The 18582-nt window shown below is 38.8% G+C and overlaps 2 protein-coding genes across 2 annotated transcripts in view; one reads left to right on the forward strand and one right to left on the reverse strand.

The window, feature by feature from the left end:
• Nucleotides 1-8: 8 nt before the first annotated feature.
• On the reverse strand, nt 9-2309 carry nopchap1 (NOP protein chaperone 1). Its single transcript, XM_074697973.1, has 4 exons — nt 2159-2309; nt 1673-1747; nt 1401-1534; nt 9-1317 (listed from the first exon to the last, which is right to left on the reverse strand). Exons 1-4 carry the CDS (start codon nt 2217-2219, stop codon nt 1132-1134), a joined length of 456 nt encoding a protein of 151 aa, XP_074554074.1. The 5' UTR covers nt 2220-2309; the 3' UTR covers nt 9-1131.
• Nucleotides 2310-3095: 786 nt separating this feature from the next.
• The window catches only part of slc41a2b (solute carrier family 41 member 2b), a 55997-nt gene continuing 40510 nt past the window's right edge, over nt 3096-18582 (forward strand). The window contains exons 1-6 of the mRNA XM_074698435.1: nt 3096-3188; nt 4291-4968; nt 5622-5729; nt 9995-10066; nt 10613-10757; nt 12219-12365. Coding sequence (XP_074554536.1) covers nt 4429-4968; nt 5622-5729; nt 9995-10066; nt 10613-10757; nt 12219-12365 — 1012 coding nt within the window. The 5' untranslated portion in view covers nt 3096-3188; nt 4291-4428. The remainder of the gene's footprint in view (nt 3189-4290; nt 4969-5621; nt 5730-9994; nt 10067-10612; nt 10758-12218; nt 12366-18582) is intronic.

The raw sequence follows: 18582 nt of genomic DNA on the forward strand, positions 1-18582 counted from the left end.
ATGTGTAAAAAAAAAAAAAAAACATCCTTGTACGATATGTCCTGTAGGAAAAATTAGATATTCAGACTGAAGCTGGTTTTTTTTTAACCAGGCTGTCAGCATAATTTGGCTGTAAAAAACTCTTTTTGGGCTCAGAGTGTAAAAACTCTGTCTAAATTTCAAACAGCTGACTTTAAAGTAATTAGATTTGTGTATAATACTGCACTGAAATCTCAAAAAGACAATTTCTTTTACTGAGGAAGATGATGTTTTACGCACATAACATTACATCTCCCTTTTCAAAGACACCAGACACATTGACAAAAACATAATTTAGCAGATCACAGTACGTGCTTGCACACTGCTGATTTTCTTTTTAAATCTTAGTCTGTTGGACAAATTCTGTGTTGAATCCAAACAAATAATTCAAAATTCACACAACATAAATCAAATTTTTAAGGCGGTGATACAGCAGCAGCTCCAACTTCAGGTGTCTGAAATTGGAGTTTTTGTCAAGGTGTGTCTCTGTAGTGACACTTATTGGATGTTGTTTGATCAGTGGAATGACAAGTAAGGCATGTCAGCTGCAAAAATAAGCACTGTTACCAGGACTGTTTTCACTTTAGCGAGCACTGTCGCGATTGAATTACACTGACTCATTTCTACTGCAGCTGATCAAAATGATCAACTGAAGTCATTCCCGTATTTTTCCCCAACAACTCAGTATTCTTCTTTTCTGGCTATCTATTTCATTCGAAGATAAACTCCTGGGCGAAATAAAAGAAGTAGCTTTGAGCTTAAACTGACGTCATGAAGTAAAAGTTGATGAAAACAGACCAAAAACAAAGTGATCTCCATTGTCAATTTAGGGTACAGAGAAAAAGACAAGTGGTCAACTGGTTGTCCACTGTAGCTGATCACTGAATCCACCAGCTGTGGCTCCAAAGGCACTTCTGTGACACCGACCATTAACATTTCTGAACTTATAATCACTGATGTTCCCATGGGGATGAAAAAGTTCTGCTTCTTTCCACTCAGCAGCTTAATGTTTGCAATGTCTGAGAAGAAAGTCAAAATCCATCTCCAGTTTTATCTATGTCCCTTGGGTAAGGAAACTCAGCACGTAGCGAAGAGTCTGTGCAGTCAACCTTTCTACTCCCCCGTCTGATCCACAACCTGGATGTTGGCTTTCTTCTTCTTTCCTTTGTCTCCTGGCAATTTCAAGTTCTGCTCTGTGATCTCGATCTCCTCGTCAGAGTCTGAATCCTCATCAGAGTCTGAAGTCTCTTCAGCTGCAGAGTCGCTGTCTGAGCCGCTGAGCTCCACCAGAGCTACATCCTGAAGACAAGAGGAAAAAGAAGGGTTAAACTCGTACAGAAACTAGAGCATTTCACATTTTTTCTTGGTTAAATGATACTCACCATCTCTATGACACGCTCTGCCTCCTCCACACTCTCGATGTCGAAGCATCCAGCAGGAGCCTCCTCCATCTGCTGCTTCAGCTTCTCGTTGGCCTCGGCCATCTGAGGCAGGAAGCTCTGCAGCCGCTCCAACACTAACACACAATGGAGCCGGACACAAAAATATAACACCAACAACTTATATTCTAAGTATTTACTCACATATTTCTGCAGATTCATGCTGTTTTTTGTATTAAATCAAGACATTATACAGAGAAGGTGTTTTATCTCACCACTGCTTTTTGGGACTCTCTCTGTCTGCAGGGAGCTGCCAGTCTTTGGCTTGAGGAGAAGCTTTTCACTGAGACCTGACAGCAAAACAGAACAAGATACTCATTAGTTTAGTTTCATTATGTGTCAGCAGCCATAAGTCAACAAGAAAGCGTGATAAAAAATGCAACATTAAATAAAATGTGAAAATATTTAAGGCTCAATGAAGAAGATTCCAAACGGACACAAAAAAGATCTTTAACACAGGAAGAGTCAAGAACAGAGTGGTTGGAATTCAGTGGCTGTATCAAAACAAAATTGGATTTCATTCTATTCTATTTCTAACTTTTAAAAAATTTCCAATAAGTAGAGGAAGATAACACTGTTTTCGACAGTTTCCATTGGAGGACTTGCAGGAACAAGGACAACTCAGAGAGAAAAAAAGGGAAATAATCCCTTCTATCGACTTGTTTCGTTTAGATACGTTAGTAACCAGAAACCACCCAGACCTCTTTCGTTGCCGCATGAAAGCAGATCCTGTGAACTCGTTTTCTTCATGTTTAAATCCATTTCAGACGCCGCACTGATATCTTTTCTTCAACATGTGTCGCCAGAGATCAACATCCGAGTGAGAGGTGACGAATAAAACAATGACATGACTACATCTACAGCGCCACCTATCGACCAGGAGGACCATATTTATATTAAACAAATTAACGACTTGGCAAAAAATATAAATGAATCAATAATAGCATAATTTGAAAAGCATATCAAAGTAAAAATGGAGCATTTTTGTTTTGCACTGCCACAATCCCGTGGGTTGGACGATCCAGCCTTGTAAACTGTTAGGTCGAACAGGAAAGCTTTCTGGACTTTCATTATAATTCAATAACTTAAGGGGTATTTTAGGCAAATTTCGCCAACAATACAAGCTCATTTTCCTGTCACGTAAACGCAGCATCAGTGTGTGGCACTTTTTGTTCTCACCAGAAGACAGAAAAGGTCAGTTAAGACATCTCACTCCGAGAGTTTTCTAAACGCTCTATTTATTCTAGTTCTTTTTTTTTTTTTTTTACCGTTAAATACTTCTTCTTTTTTATTCATTCTTATTGCCAAAAGTCTAGTTTTTTTGATTTCTTTTATCTTTTTTAAGCGTTTTATGTTTCATAATTTTTATATTGTAAAATATTTGCTGTTTTTTTTTTTTTTTTAATCTCTGTAGGACACTCTAAGTTGCTTATGTGTAGATCGAGAATGTTACTTGCCTATTGTGAATATTTTCGTTCTTGTAGGCTACTTCTGTTGATTTTCCGTTGTGGAAGGAATTAAGGATTATTTTATTTCTTATCTTGCTTAACAGTTTACACCGTCTTTTCCGGTTGACCCGTGCGTGCAATTGACATTGAGTGGTACATCTTTTTGTGATAGACGATCTCTGGTGGCACTTTTCTGTCTGACGCGGCTCTTTGGCTACTTGACTGTCTGTCAAGCAAGGCGCACATCTCCCTCAGCTGGATAAAATGTGTCCGTCGCGGAAAGGTAACGTATGAAAAAGATACAAAACGAGGCGGCGGATAGAGTTAGTATTTGGTTCTGTTTTTATCTACTAGCTAAGACCATTGACTGCGATCTTCGGGCTGGGAAAGTAGAGACTCCTTTACTGTTTTGATTCCTACACAGCTAGCTAACATAGCACAGTATTACAGCTAGCTCACATAAACAAACATCCTTACATAGCTCACGTTTCGTGAGTCAAGGTAACCAGTGCACATTAATTTGTGCTAGATGTAGACCTTGTATACAATTGCGGCCATAAAATAAACGGATACTGAAAGATAACTAATGAAAGGCCCGAGCATTATAAAACAAAGTGGATATAAATAATTTTTCACTGCTTCATGTCGTAAAACTTAGACAGGGTACCTGTTACCCTCACTCGCAGATAAAAACAGCATATCTGTCTTTTGTGTCTATTTTTTTTCTTGATAGTAAAATTGTTGGTCCTTTTGTCCTATAACTTACATCTACATGAACTTTAACACTTCACAAGTCGGTTACTTGTTTCACCTTAAGTTAATTTGTATGTGTGAATAAGTCTGTAATTATTCCTGTCTGTGTGCTGCACGTCTTCAGTAACACAGGTTTTATTGTAGGTACAAGCTATCCCAATATTTACCTCTGTGAACTGACAGCACAGTTTGTTCAAATGTTGCATTTACTGGAGGACTCATGAAAATAAAGTTACAGATTGCATCATGCAGTATGTGACCCACCAGTAACAATTTGTGTTAATTATAACAAAGAAAGTTTACTTTGATATTTTGACGATTGGTTGTTGTTTATGTCTTTGGGGTAGTATGATCAGCCTTTTGCTGCCTCTTTAATGTGAGTGTTTGGTAGGTGAATCTGTTGATGGTGAAAGAAACTGGCAAATTCAAAATAGTGTAAACCGCACCCAAAACTTCTTTCCTTTCTCAGTTTCACTGATTCCACTCTATAACAGCTGCTCCATATTAAGAACCGAGGTCCACTTGTTTTGCCACTCTGACTAAGAAGTGACTCAGCTGCTCCGTCTTGAATAATACCTCAGGCTGTGTTTTCCTGCGCTCTCACCTGTTCTCTTCTCTTTTGCCTTCTTTAGACTGACGAGTCCCTGAGGCTGTTTTCTAACATGGATGGTGCACCTGAGCCCGTGTGAGCAAGTTTTACTTTGTCTTATTTTCACATCGCCCTCAGACTAGATGACAGGAGATGAGACACAGCAGCCCGAGACCTCATCATGAGTATCCAGAGCCTGGGAGGAGCAATAGGGGAGTCCCTTGGCTCTAGCCTGACGGTGCGTATGAGCGGAGCAGGTGGCGGGTGGAGCGGTCTCTCACTTAAGCCTGTTTCCTCCGGGCGGATTGCCTCTCTATTCCACACTATGGTGCCCACTGGTTACACAAAACTGCAGGAGGAGCGGCTGGCGATGGTGGATATCGGAGCTAAAGCTGAGGCCAGCCCTCTCCAGAACGGCTACAGACAAGAGACATCACACATAGAGAGCCGACGGCTCATGGACCGAGCTTCTCGCTCCTCTTTATCTTTGTCTGACTGTGGAGATGGAGGCTACTCAGAGACAGAGCCCATGCTGGCTGAGAGGAGGCTGTCAGGGGAGGAGGCGGATGCAGAGGAGGAAGAGGAGGAGGAAGGGCAGGGAACTAATGTGCAGAACATGCCCAAGGAGTCACCGCTGGCCATGGCGCTGCAGATCTTGGTGCCTTTCCTGCTGGCTGGATTTGGAACCGTTTCAGCAGGGATGGTTCTGGATATCGTTCAGGTCAGCTGAGTTACAGCACACACAAGATTGGACAGGATGGCATTAGAGTTTAAATCTAGATTAATAAAACTTTAATTTCATTTCCACCGCAGTTTTTCAAAGGTGTGACAAAATGTTCCAAGCAGAGAGATTACTGAGAACATGGTGTCATCACTTAAGCAAAGTCCAAAGGGGCAGAAACACTATCAGACTCTCACAGGTTGCAAAGTCAGATCAGAGGCAGAAGTGGAAGTTAATTAAACCTTAAAACGTTGCAATGACTCATAATTGTCTGGAAAATTAGTCGGACTTCATAAACAATGGTAGGATAGAATTGAAGAAAGACGTCTACCTGATATACAAGTTATTAAAAATGTGTCAGTTGCTAATCTGTCACTGAAAACTTGTGTCTACTCCCTCCATTTACATAACTACAGACACAGGCGGTGTAATAATTCTCCATAACATCTTCTTCAACCTTCCTCCTTTGAATAACTGTCACCCAGACAAGTTCATTGACCTTCTTACATTCAGTCCAAGGTTCACATGCAAATCAGGGATGAGTCCATCTTAATAATATCACTGAGTGTGAATTTGAAAGTCATATGAGTGCGACTGAAAGTGGAGTATGCAAAAGGTCAGAATTGATGTTTTACTCCTCTGTGTGTTCGCAGCACTGGGAGGCGTTCCAGTACATCACAGAGATCTTCATCCTGGTTCCTGCTCTGCTCGGCCTCAAGGGGAACCTGGAGATGACGCTGGCATCGAGGCTGTCAACGGCTGTGAGTGGACAAACACAAACACAGACTCAATGACACCATCTAGAGAGGATGATTGGTTCAGGCCATTAACTTCAATTAAAGATGAATGATGTGTCTTCACTTTTTATCATTGTACAAAAATGAAACCAAAATACTTCCCTGCAGAATTGTGTACTGTCAATAATGCTACCTCTTTTATGGCATCATAAAACTAATTAAGACTGGATATAGATCAGGATGATAAGAACTTACTCGTAAGACAGAAACCATGTTTGAAAAACTTTTATTTGGAATGTAGTTTGATTTTCAAGTTATGAATGAGTATTTATGACTTGAACTGGATTTATACTTTTGAATCTAATTGACAATGTTTCCTACACCATGCATCATTGTAGCCTAGCTCCTTTGCAATGGTAAGCCCATTGCGCTTCTTTCGTTTACAATTTTTCAAGGCATGGCGACACAGATTGACAAAGATGAAAACTAAAGACAATTTCTCTATCATTTTAGGTTATTTCAATAAGTTTTGTAAACCCCCTTAAGAATTTTAGATATTTTTTTATGTAAAGCCTTGTTTTATTTTTATTTTTTTTCAATGAAAATGTTTTTGTCAACTATAATAACCTTGACATGTTAACACTTTTAAGAAGCATTTTTGTTGTCTTCTTTTAAAGTTACATAAAAGAAATAACCTGTTTTGTCAGCTAGTGCTTGTTGCAGACAAACTTAATTTTTACAGTTGCTAAAACATTTAGCAAAATCATAGCTAGAGTTACTAGACCCAAATAAATAAATAAATAAATAAATGAATAAATGAATAAATAAAGGGTACGACCAACTCCCTCAGTAGGTTGCACCAGTACTACTGCGAAAGAAGTTAGTTAGTGTAGTGCCCCACATTCAGTCTGCCCTGTTTCCCGAATAAGCAGAGGATGTAGCAGAACTGGAAACAGCTGATGCGGCTCACACGGACACCGTACTGCCAACAAGTTTTGAGACGGGGTCAGACACCCCAGTGAACAAATTGTATTCACAACAGTGTCGTCGGCTACAACATTGATTCATTACAGAAGTTAAAAAACAGGTTTTATGAAAATTCTTGTAGAAAAAAAAATTTGCTTCACTTTTGGGGATCTGTCACTACGTCCATTGTCCCATACATTTAAAAGTGTGCAGTTGAGATATATGCTCAAAATTAGGGCTTCCATAATCTTCTGCCAAACTCTCTGTCCTTAAAGATGACAAAATAAAATCAGATATTTTCTTACAAAGTAGTTTTATCTCACAGTTGGTGATTTTTAAGAAGTACTCCTGTTCTTGTCTTGAGTTTACTTCATATTGACTTTACTTCTCTGCGACTTCTGACCTTCTGACTGGTCGTGCTGCGTCATTGTTTGTGCTTGTGTCTAATCACCAAAGGCCTCTCTGTGTTGTTATTATTATAGGTCATCTCTTTGTGCAGCTGCTGCAGTCTGTAATTACAGCTCTACAATCCTTTGCTCTGTCAGGCGGAACAAGGAAAGTAGAAAATTTGAAAGAAAGTCGAATGAAATACTGACCTCGTCAGTAGAGTTGTCTCCACACTCACTTTCTCTTCCAAGCAGAAAAACAACCTTTAAAAGTGTGAGTTTGCAGCATTCTGTAAAGGCTTCAGGATTTTGGGAGGGGATTAGGAATGAGTTAAGGAATTTGCTGATGTTGCAGAGTAAGGGAGATTTCCAGTGGAGTAAGGTGAGGCTGCAGCCTGGACGGCAGAACAGTCAGAAGGCAGATTCATTCATAAACCTCTGAGAGTGGCAGTGAGAGCGTGACAGGTTTTCCTTGCACAAATCAGAAAAATGCATGAAGTGTATTTTTGTTAACATATGTCAAGAGACTCTTTGTGCGCCCACGTTCTGCCTTAACGCTACAGACTGAAAGAAAATGCTGAAGTGATGGGACAGCATTCTCTCTTTGTTTGCTTTTTGGCTCCCTGCATACAGGCTCCACATTCACAGCCCTGTGTCAACACGGACAGCAGAGTTCTGTGTGAGCTGATCCTCCTCAGTGTCGTCCAGAAAAACTATTTATCTTCACATTGCTGTTGTTCTCCTCTGGCTCAGCTTTGAGACGGATGGTGGTCCACGGTGTGGGGTTTCTAAGCCCTGCAGAAGAAAACGCACAACAGCTTTTAAAGCCTACGACTAATCCTGCAAAACCTTCTCATATGAAGTTAAAAATGTGTTAATGTACAAACACAAAAAGATAAATAGAAAAATTTGTTTCTAACTGTGCCAGGGACTATGGATGAAAATTAGCCTTATGTCCATCTCTGGTGTATTTACGCTGAAAAATCAAATACTCAAATGAAAACTGCCAGCAATAATGAATAAAACTAATCCTGCATATGTTCAAAAAGTTTTAAGAGTGTATAAATTAAGATGCAAAACACAAGTTTGCAATTTTAACACCAAACAAAAGCAAACAAATCAGAAAGAGAAACAACCAGGGCGGCTTAATCATCATCCTCTGCAAGCAGTCAACATTAAATATTAAACCTAGAGGATTCAAATAAAAGTTTACACATCAGATTGGTTTTTAATAATGTGCTAGCTTCAGCACATTATTATTATTAAACACAGGCTGTGGAGGAAGAAATTTAGGCCTACAGGATGTGCAGAGGCAAAATGATGAAACTATCAAACTTCATCAGGAGGCGGATGCTGTGTTTCAGAGCTTTACCAATTTCAGGGGCTGATGTAGCCCTCTAAACAGAGTGAACAACAAACAAGTGTTTTTGTCTGATTTATTTCAAAAGAAAGAAAAAAAAACTAGATGCACTGATCAGCTATTCAAGAAAATATCTTTTTTGAGATACGCAACAAAAACAAGATATTAACTTTCTTGTAATGCGCAGGAAAAAAAACCTTGAATTCATATTTGGCCAGTTTTTTTTAACCTAAAGGGAATTCACGTCTTATTTATATTCAGAATAAACTTGAAAAAGACACTTTCTGACTTCTCTGGCTTATTCTTGGTGTTACATGTCAGCACATGTCCCTCATCTTAACTTATACGTTCTGAAAAAATCTTTGAACATCTGAAAGACCGAGCTAGATCAGCTCTAACAATCACAGTAAAGCAGTTTTTTCCACCTTTGAGCCTAAAATTGAACACAGACTAAGTGTTCAAACCCAATTTGTGAACTTAACCCTTAACACCTCACCAAAATGGAAGAAAACAGACATGCACCGATCGATCAGTGCCGATTTCCTTAATTTTGGAGGATCAGTGATCAGCCCATCGTTACACATGAAACCAATCATATATACCTCCGGGAAGGTCTGACAGCCAGCCATTGTTGCTTTTTGCTTTCAGACCTAAAACTCAGGACACTTAATTGGTTGTTAAAGTGAAAACATAAAGATTTTATTGTGTCACAGGTATTGTTCAATGATTTTCAATAAAATAAGATCGGAACATAGAAGGTATGTGGTGTCAGTTATAAAAAATAAAAATCTGAATCGGCCTAAATTGATATCAGCAGGTCAGGCTTTTTGAAGATCAGTGATCTGTGATCGTCCAGAAAATTGTGAACCCCTTGAAGAAAAAACAACCTGATACGCTAGGTTATCTACAAAATGTAATTGGTTGAGCTCCAGAAATAATCATGACTAGCGCGAAGATAATGATGTCAGAGTAAAGGCATATCCCCTCGTTTCTGAGGGGATTTTTATGAACTACACAGTAGGAATCAGTTTAAAAACTGTAGAAGTACAGGTGATAGCTGCAGCTGTGTCTGTAGTGAGGTAAGGAAAAGGGAAATGGGCTACAGTTGGCTTCAGTTGTACTGCAGGTTTTATCCAAGCGACAACCTCTGATCTAAAAGTATGAGGCTCTGCACAAAGTGTTAAAAATGAGGGATGAGCATTTCAAGCAAACTATTTTAAGATTATTTGAAGATTTTGTGAAATTGAAACATAACAGCTCTGGCATCTTGCATAAAACTGTGATATGCCACAGACTGGACAAAGCAATCTTCACATGAACTATCCGATTTTTTTATGTTAACCACTATTTGAATATTTGAAAGTCATTGCCCATCCCTATTAAGAACCACAGTTTGTAGAGTATCTGCTTGAGGCTGACACCTCAAGTACTGAAGTGCCAGAAAACACACACAACGAGTCAAGAAGATGATTTTATTTTCTGTGTTGAACTTCTCAGTTTGCGTCACAAGAATCAGAGCAATCAGAGATTATTTTCTTGATGCATTAAGTTTGTTGTGTCTCCTTTTCTCAACACAGGTGAATGTTGGGAAAATGGATTCTCCCATCGAGAAATGGAATCTAATTATCGGAAACCTTGCACTAAAGCAGGTAATCACACACCTAATCCAACAGATATTATTCTTATTATACAAATGAATGAAAGTGACAATTTTTTATTGGGCATATTTATTAATTGGTGAAACAGTTTTTGTCTGTTAAAGTAACACAGACTGGTTTGTTTTCTATATATCATCGTATCCAGGTTCAGCTTTGTATGTTTGATGGTTTGTTTTGTTGTTACTACACACAGTGGTTCATGTCTGAGCTGATCTGATGTTGACTGTGTCATAGATTTCTGTCTGTCTGTCTCTATGACTGAGTACAACTCTGCTAATGATTCACCTACACACTGATAAACCCACCATAACACCACCAATATCAGTGTTTTGACGAGCTCGATGTCTGATATGTTATGCAACAACATCTGCCAGCTGGAAATGTTACGTAATCAGTGCAAAAACTTTTTGTGGACATGGTGTTGGCTTTAGTGTTTGATATCTATGTTTATAAAGAAGGTTTGTCTGTTTTCACACATGTTGATTCCTACTGTCAATAAAAAAAGCCCAGCCGTGATCTCCTTCCTCTCCCCTCCAGGTTCAGGCCACTGTGGTGGGGTTCTTGGCTGCTGTGGCGGCCGTTGTTCTCGGTTGGATCCCAGAGGGGAAGTTCCAGATGAGCCACGCCGTGCTGCTCTGCTCCAGCAGTGTGGCAACAGCCTTCATAGCCTCTCTGCTGCAGGGTAAACAGACACACAAACACACACACACACCCAGCAGAGCGCCACAGTTTAAAATAAGCTGTTAACTCTGTCACTGTGGAGAAGCCGGGTCACTTCAGTCCTGGACAAACAAACCAAAAAAAGAAAAAAACGAGAATAACTGCTCAGTGGTTGCGTGCCTTCACCAGAGAGTCGAGTTTACAACCAGTGTCTGTACACAAGTATAGAAAACACAAGAACAGAGGAGGCCCTGCACTGCTCTGTTGGCTGATTCCTTTCTTTTCAGATAAAGATAAAAAAATAAAGTTAAACTCTGAGTTAGAAAAACAAAGGTGTGAAACCAAAACACTCAGATCTCAAGTTAGAATACAAGGAAGTGACACCAAATGTCTTCAGTTTATCTGCTTTAACAGTGTTAACAGTATTTCTTTGCACCACTTTTAGAAAGACTTCCTGCTTTCATTTCTTGGTTTCAGTGTTTTAATTTGCACAATTTTTCCAAAATGATATGGAAATGTATGAAGATGGCTAGGGATGGAAATTAGGTACTTTTATAGATACTGACCAAATTCTGTGAAAGGTACCGAGTAAAAGTGGTGTGTTAAAAAAAATGAATTCGGCTATATATTGTGATACTGTAACCGCCAATACAATATCAATATTTCAACTGTAACTATTGATATTTTTGTGAAAATGAAAATTGATATTTCAGCCGAGTTTGAAGTGAAATACGGCAGCTAATTAACTGTATGTTGCCAATAGATTGTATCATACATATTATCCCAAAGTATATAAAAATTGTTTAATTTCTAAACTTGATGATGTAGGTTTTTGTTGCAATGAGCAGGTCAGTATGCCATTGCTGCCACTACTGCCAGACATCAATGTTTTCATTGGTCCTTTTAATTTTGAGTAATATTTTGATGTCCATGAACATCATCTTTTTTTAAGTTGATTGTGTAGAATATCGCGATATATCCCAATATTGTGATATTATGATATATCACGATACTATTGTATCCTGACCTTAGTATTGTGATACAAGAGGTTCTTGCTAATAACCACCCCTACCGGGTACCGATTCATGTAAAATCGAAAGGTACCGTTTTAAGGTACCTAAATGCATCCTTGTGACTGTGAGGGAGTGGAAGAGTAGGAGATTTTCCATGCTGGACGTGAACACAGCATTGCTAGTTTATACATTGAAGAATAATTATGTTTAATTAAAAAAAAGAAGTTTTTAATATTAAATAAATTGATATTTTTCACCACAGAAACACAAGAAAAGTACCGAAAAGTGGTACCGTTGAACACCGGTACCAATTGCCAGGTACCGGGCATCGGTACCGGTATAATTTCAAATGTGAAAGGTACCCATCCCTACAGATGGCGCATTTGGTCCACTTGTTTGTATTGGAATGTCTTGTAGTCACTTATTTTTACAAGGGCCTTACATGCTCCCCCTGTTTGTGCCACATCCAGGTATCATCATGGTGGGTGTAATTGTGGGCTCGAAGAAGACCGGCATCAACCCAGACAATGTAGCCACACCCATCGCTGCCAGTTTTGGTGACCTCATAACCTTGGCGATCCTGGCCTGGATAAGCCAGGGCCTCTACAAGTGCCTGGGTAGGTGAAACGTTACTGATACTACAGTTACAGAGGAGCTGTGTGACTACAGCAGCTGATATCTTAATTAGAAGGTTGTTTTACAGATTAGCCTTTACCCATCGGGGAAGCACTTATCTGGAATTGGCTTGTTAGCTTTCTGCTGCACATGATTATTAGACATCCCGGGCTACATTAAACTGATATTACAGAGTGAAACACAATTTCCCTGTTTTATTCTGCTCTCCTTTTGTGCAAAATACAAACCTTAGACCTCAGTCACACACAAACTTCTTTCATTTTGAAGGTAATTTCAGGTCTTTCAGGCCCAGTTAGAGGAAATTGCCTTTCACACATGACCTTCACTTGGAAGAGTTTTCTCTATCAGATTCTTTTTAACAGCTCAGAATATTTCTGGCTGTGTAGTGCAGGCAGGATGAAAAGGAGATGTCTAAATAAGTATGTTTAATATATAAGATGTTGTCAAACAGTTATACAATGTGTAAAGCATACAAACCCTGCTCGACATATACCTCTTATTTTAGCCCAATATGTAGGAATGTTACTGGCAGGAAAGAGAATAAGGTTGGGAAATGTTCACACTTGTGCATTTGTCAAGGGACCTAATCATACATTCTCAATAACAAACTGGTTTTGCAATGAGCATAAAAGTAATTAAGATTCTTCAAGATAAAGTTGCAGTCAGGGGTTTATGGGTACACACAAGGTTTTGTTTTTCATACAAATTTAGTTGTATGAAAAACAGCAGGTGGAGTAGTTGGTGGACACGCTATCAGTATCTCTAAGTCCCATTCAATAACAAGCTAACACTGTGTAACTCAACAGAACGTTAGTGTGGAAAAACACACACACACACACACACACACACACACAGTCACTACTGTGACAATGACAGTTTCAACTCTGTGACTGCTTGATTTACCTCAATGATGAGCTAGTTTGATATTCAAGTTTGATATCTTCGGGGCTCAGATGGCCCATGAGGTTCGCCCTTGAGCGGGTGGCCTGTTCCCTGCATGTCGCTCCTCACTCTTGCCTCATTTCCATCCCTGTCCACTGTCCTCTCCTCTATCATTAAAGGCATGAAAAGCACAAAAAACAACTTGACAAAAAAAAAAAAAAAAAATTTGATATTTTCACCAACTTGATCACCCATTTACATGTATTCAGCCATACAGTAGAAAGTCAGTTAATCATTTCATTGAGGAGACGAGAGCCTGTTGGTAAAATTACATTACGACAGCAGAGGATATCAGTAACAGCAGATGCAATTCAAGATTTCTCCGTTTTGAAAAATACTTTCAGGTTATGTGCTGCAGATTTTATAAACAGATTTCTAAAGCTTCCTTACTTATGTAGAAAAAAGGCAGTTTATAGGAGAATAATCCTTTGGAATCACACAACATTTTAGTTTGACTAGTTTAGCATTTACGTTACAAGAAGTTCGGACGTTAGGGGAAAGCATCAGTTTATAGCATTTGATAGGTACAATTCCGTCCACTTCTTGTAAACAACAGTACTAGGGATGCATAGATATGAAATTTTTGGCCGATACTGGTATCAGATATTAATATTGCTGCTAAGGCCGAAAACCAATATTTGGCAATATTGGTAAAAAAAAAACAACAAAAAAAAAAACAAACTGAGATTTTTTAATTGTGAACATACAGAAAATTATGCAAACTGAATTTTTCAATATCTCCCTTTATTTTTTAAACTTGTTTTCCTTGTCCACTCTTCTTAGGTAGTTTTGGTGTTGACATAGTCATAGAAACAATATTATTTGGGTCTTGAAAGATGGTTCAAGATGCTCTGAAAATTGCTGGCAGCTAATGAGTAAATATATCTTCCTACTTTCACACATCGGCCTATGCTGATATGTTAAAAAAAACGACCAATATCGTGCATCCCTAAATAGAACGCTTATTGTTTCTCTGCATTGTGTAAATGGAGTTGTGTATCTGTCATCTGCCTTCAAACTGTCGTGTTTGAACATAGAAAACTTGTAGTTTCATGTTGCAATAAGATCAGGTTTGGATTAAACAGAATTTTATCTTTCAAGGCTTTCAAATGGAATTGCTTTCACTTCTGCTAAGTCGTGTTATGGCCATCTAAAGTCTTATTTTTCTTAAATGTTGTATTTCTAAACTTACTTGTTTTTTTAACAACTCTTGACAGACGACAAGAATTTTATACTTGTTGAGTTGGCTCGGTGGAGCTCTCATTTATTGAGAACAACAGCACAAAAAACTTTAATGTTATACTTCCTAAACCTTAGTCACATGACTACAGGAACCGCTAAGGACAGCAACACACAGGCATGAAATACGAGAAAAAAGTTAGCAAACATTCAACAACATTTCTAAAACCAGCAAAGTCTTCATCTATAATGACTGTGTTGCTTTGCAGTGAGGCAGTTCCCTCTGTCAGCCAGTAGAGGTCCCTCCTGCCTCACTCTCATCTCTCACACAGCCCTGCCTCTCAGTTTCCCCTCCTGCCACACACTCCTCATGTTTAATGCATCTCACACGCAGACCTGTGTTGCACCACCTTGTAATACTCGACACTAGAAGCTGTTTCCCGTGGTTAGCGCCTCACGCTAACTAACCTTGTCAGATGTAATTGTGTGTCGTAGATTTTCACCACTGTGAAGGGAACAATTCAGCGCAGGGAGCTAACTGTATTAAACACGCTCCAGATTTGATATTTCCACAGCAGGGCGGTGCAGAAAGGTTGTGTCGCTCTCAGCTCATGAGTTTAAATCTTGTGATGATGAATGCAGATATGAACCTGATGACTTCTGAGAGAGGAGATGAGATGAGACAAGTTGGGTTTATTTTTGAAATACTTCCAACAAAAAAAAATTGTGAAGAAAGTGTTACAAAAAGGACTTAACAGTAGATAAAAGCTGTTATAATTAGAGCATCAGAAGGAGTCCAGACACTAAGAAATGGGGCCAGAGCTTCACTGTGAACAAGAACACTCAGTATGTTTGTGTGGATTCGTCAACACCGGGCCATTTCAGGGCAAAACTCAAGAGAATTGAATCCAAGAAATGAAAAAGGGGCTGTGATAGAGTTGGGTTAATAAATCTGTCTGGGTCTAGACTCTGGGTGCTTCCACACCTGCAGAAACAAAGTCATACGTACACCCCCCATTATTCCACACAGTTCAACAAAAACAGAGGATGTTATCAGCTATTTATTTGGTGCAGGGTTGAGGCAGAAAGCTGAAAAGCTAGAGAAGAGATTTAGATTTGTGTGCCAACATGTTTACCAAACAATTTATAGTAGCAATTTTGAGCAAAAGTAGCCGGCGGGATGAGTCAGAGCTGTTGCTAATAAAAATAGCTCTGCTATTGCAATTATGAGCAAACCATTTAGCAGCTCTGCAGATGCAGGATTCATTTAAAAGTGTCCGTATTATCTGAAAAATCACCATTTGAACAAATAAGTTACGCAGATAATTGAAGACTCTATGAGATCAGGTCTCAGGCTGTTTGACATGCTTACTGTAAAATGTGGAAAATGCAAATTGTAGGTTTCTCTCACACTGACCTAGAAAGTCCACTTTCCCATAAAGAAGTCGATTAAGATTCCTGTTCATTCACATTTTTCAGACACTGATACAGTGGATACAAACTGAGCATCGGGCGGGTGTGATGCAAGAAATGTCAGTTTACAATCCAACGTGGAAAATGCAAACTGTAAGGATTTTCCACGTGCTGATGCAAAAGACCCAGTTTCCCATATAAACAGATCAAGATTTCTTTTCATTCATGCTGAGGAGAGGCTCATGCAGTCTTTCTTGTAAGTGTTACATCAGAAATGTCTTTATTATTGCATTTTTATGGACCTGAAAATAATACGTTAAAGATTCAACTACCCAAGTGAGGCGGTTTATCTGTTTTTCCATCAGCTGTCTAATATCCTGTGTAGATTGTGTTGATTAAAGCAACAAGAAAGGAGCAAACAACACATGGAAACACACAAGTACCAGGGTTAAACTTCTTAAAAAGTTAAACATTTGCTCTGTTAATGTTTTGTTTCATTTCCCACAATTTAGAAACGTGTTGTGAACCCGGTTGTGTTCCTTTTTGTTTATCATAAAGCTCCCATAAAACAGAACAAGATAGACTAAACCAGTTACATTGCAGGAGGAAAAAAAACAATTAGTTTGATAGAGGATCACCAACAGAACTCTTCTTTCAAAGGCAATTCTGTTCTCACAGCAGGTGATCTGCTTGTATAAAGGGTTGCTGTTTATGAAGTGGCGTATCCAAATGTACAAAACTTTCAAAACAAAAGCATAAAGAAGATTCACATTTAACAAGATTAATCTCATTGCTTTCTTCAATAACAAGCAAGAGTCACAAAATCTTGATTAAAAAACAGGGTGCATTATTGTCAGTGGGAACTGGGCAGAGGAAATAAGTAAACAGTAAATTGAATCACAAATGTAGCCTCTAAGCTATACAATACAACTTTAAGTGAAATGCACAGTGATAAGTACATTACAACAACCAAAAAAATTGATGTACTCAGAATCAGTCTCACACTAAAGATTGCAGATCTATGCATATAAAAAACATTATAGAATGCACACATATATAAGTCATCATTAATGTTCTTCTTTGCATTATAATTTTGGCGCATTTTGCATAGCAGTTCATTCATTAAGCTAGGAACTCTAAATTGTAGCACAAAGCTGAAAATGTAAGTAAAAAACATACCTAGTAGGGACTTGTTCTTGGATAGATGTTTGCTGCCAAAGTTCCTGGACCTTTGAGAAGTACTGCCCCCAGACAGGCCGCTTTCAAGGGGTGGATCAAATACCCCAGAACTAAATTTAGAGTTCCTGTCGATAAACATCAAATAGTTCCTCCAAATGTCTCAGTTCCTGGGGCGACTTCCTGTAAAAGCACAGGAAATCGTTTGTTTTTTGGGTATTTCTCAGTATTTGATGATTAACAAACAGATCTTGATGAAATTTTCAGAAGCTGTTCAAAATGTGATAAGGAAAAACTGATTAAATTTTGGAGGTGATATGGATCACTGTCTGGATCCAGGACTTTTTTAAAGGATTCTTTATCATTGTGAGATAGGGCCGTTTTCACCATATGTGTACATAACTCCACGATAAATGGTTGGATTGCTTTGCAAAACAATACAAGACAAGGTCACCATAATTTCTGACAGATGTAAAAGTATGACCCAGATCCTGCCAATATTCTGGATTCTAAGATCCAGAATATTAAATATGTACTGGGTCATCATAATTTTCAACACTGTCAGGTAACAAATTATCATACAAACCTGCAACTAACACCAAATTGTAGCAGAGAGTCTGCTGAAAGGGGGTATAACATTAAAGTAGGACTAAAGTGTTGGTGACAATTACAATATGCTTGGCCGAGGTCTGCGCTCTCTGAGTGCTTTTCTAGTTTAAGACTGTAAACTTGGTTTTAAGTTTGCATGAGTATATTAACTGTCAGCTTATCTACATTCTTTAGCTGATTTACCGGTTGCCCCAATGGGTGCATGGGTCTGTACAGGTTTATCTATAGCTACTCTGGTCACTACTTTGAATCACAAGTGCTTTGCTGAGCTTTGAATTGACTTTACGCTAGTATTGTCTCACCTCTATTATCACCTCATTTTGTGAGAAAGTTTGGACAACTGTGACTTATGCCTGTTTTATTGCATCTCTTTACTCTCTGAAAAATGTTTGCAACTTTGACTAGCTGCAAAACAGGTTTCAATTTTTCTCTGAAACAAAACTTAGGTTAAAAAAAAGAATAGGGCATCAACAAGGAGGACAAAAAAGAACCAAAGAATGTCTTTTTCTGTTTGATTTGTGCGCAGAGTATGTTTCCCTTCTCACAATATGTGAGAACAAAGGGGAAATTATCTGGTAGTTTATCTATCTTAAATCAGGATTTTATGTGGATAGAAGAAGAAAAATGCTCAAATGGTAGACAGAGATGCAGCCCTGAGTACGCCTGGATGTCCTGCTGAAAAATAGTCTGCTATTAATTCCACTCTGGATCTCTCCCCCTGAGGCCACCAACCACCACTTCCAGAGGCTTACACTCCCCTCAAGGCCCTGACCCTCTTATGAAAGCTGAACATTTTATGTCAGTGACTCAAGTTTTGCTCCAACAATTCAATCACATAGCTTTAAAGTCTGTCATCGCACCCCGACGTACATCAGAATG

Source organism: Halichoeres trimaculatus, unplaced genomic scaffold (genome assembly GCF_033239565.1).
Source record: "Halichoeres trimaculatus isolate MK-OKI-2021-1 unplaced genomic scaffold, fHalTri1.1 fHalTri1_scaffold_21, whole genome shotgun sequence".
NCBI classification, from domain to species: domain Eukaryota; kingdom Metazoa; phylum Chordata; class Actinopteri; order Labriformes; family Labridae; genus Halichoeres; species Halichoeres trimaculatus.

Coding starts and splice junctions, on each gene's coding strand:
- nopchap1 (XM_074697973.1), bottom strand. CDS start 2,219: ATGGATTTAAACATGAAGAAAACGAGTTCACAGGATCTGCTTTCATGC. Junction 1,748..2,158: donor TTCATGCGGCAACGAAAGAG/GTCTGGGTGGTT, acceptor TTTTGCTGTCAG/GTCTCAGTGAAAAGCTTCTC. Junction 1,318..1,400: donor CAGAGCGTGTCATAGAGATG/GTGAGTATCATT, acceptor TCTTGTCTTCAG/GATGTAGCTCTGGTGGAGCT.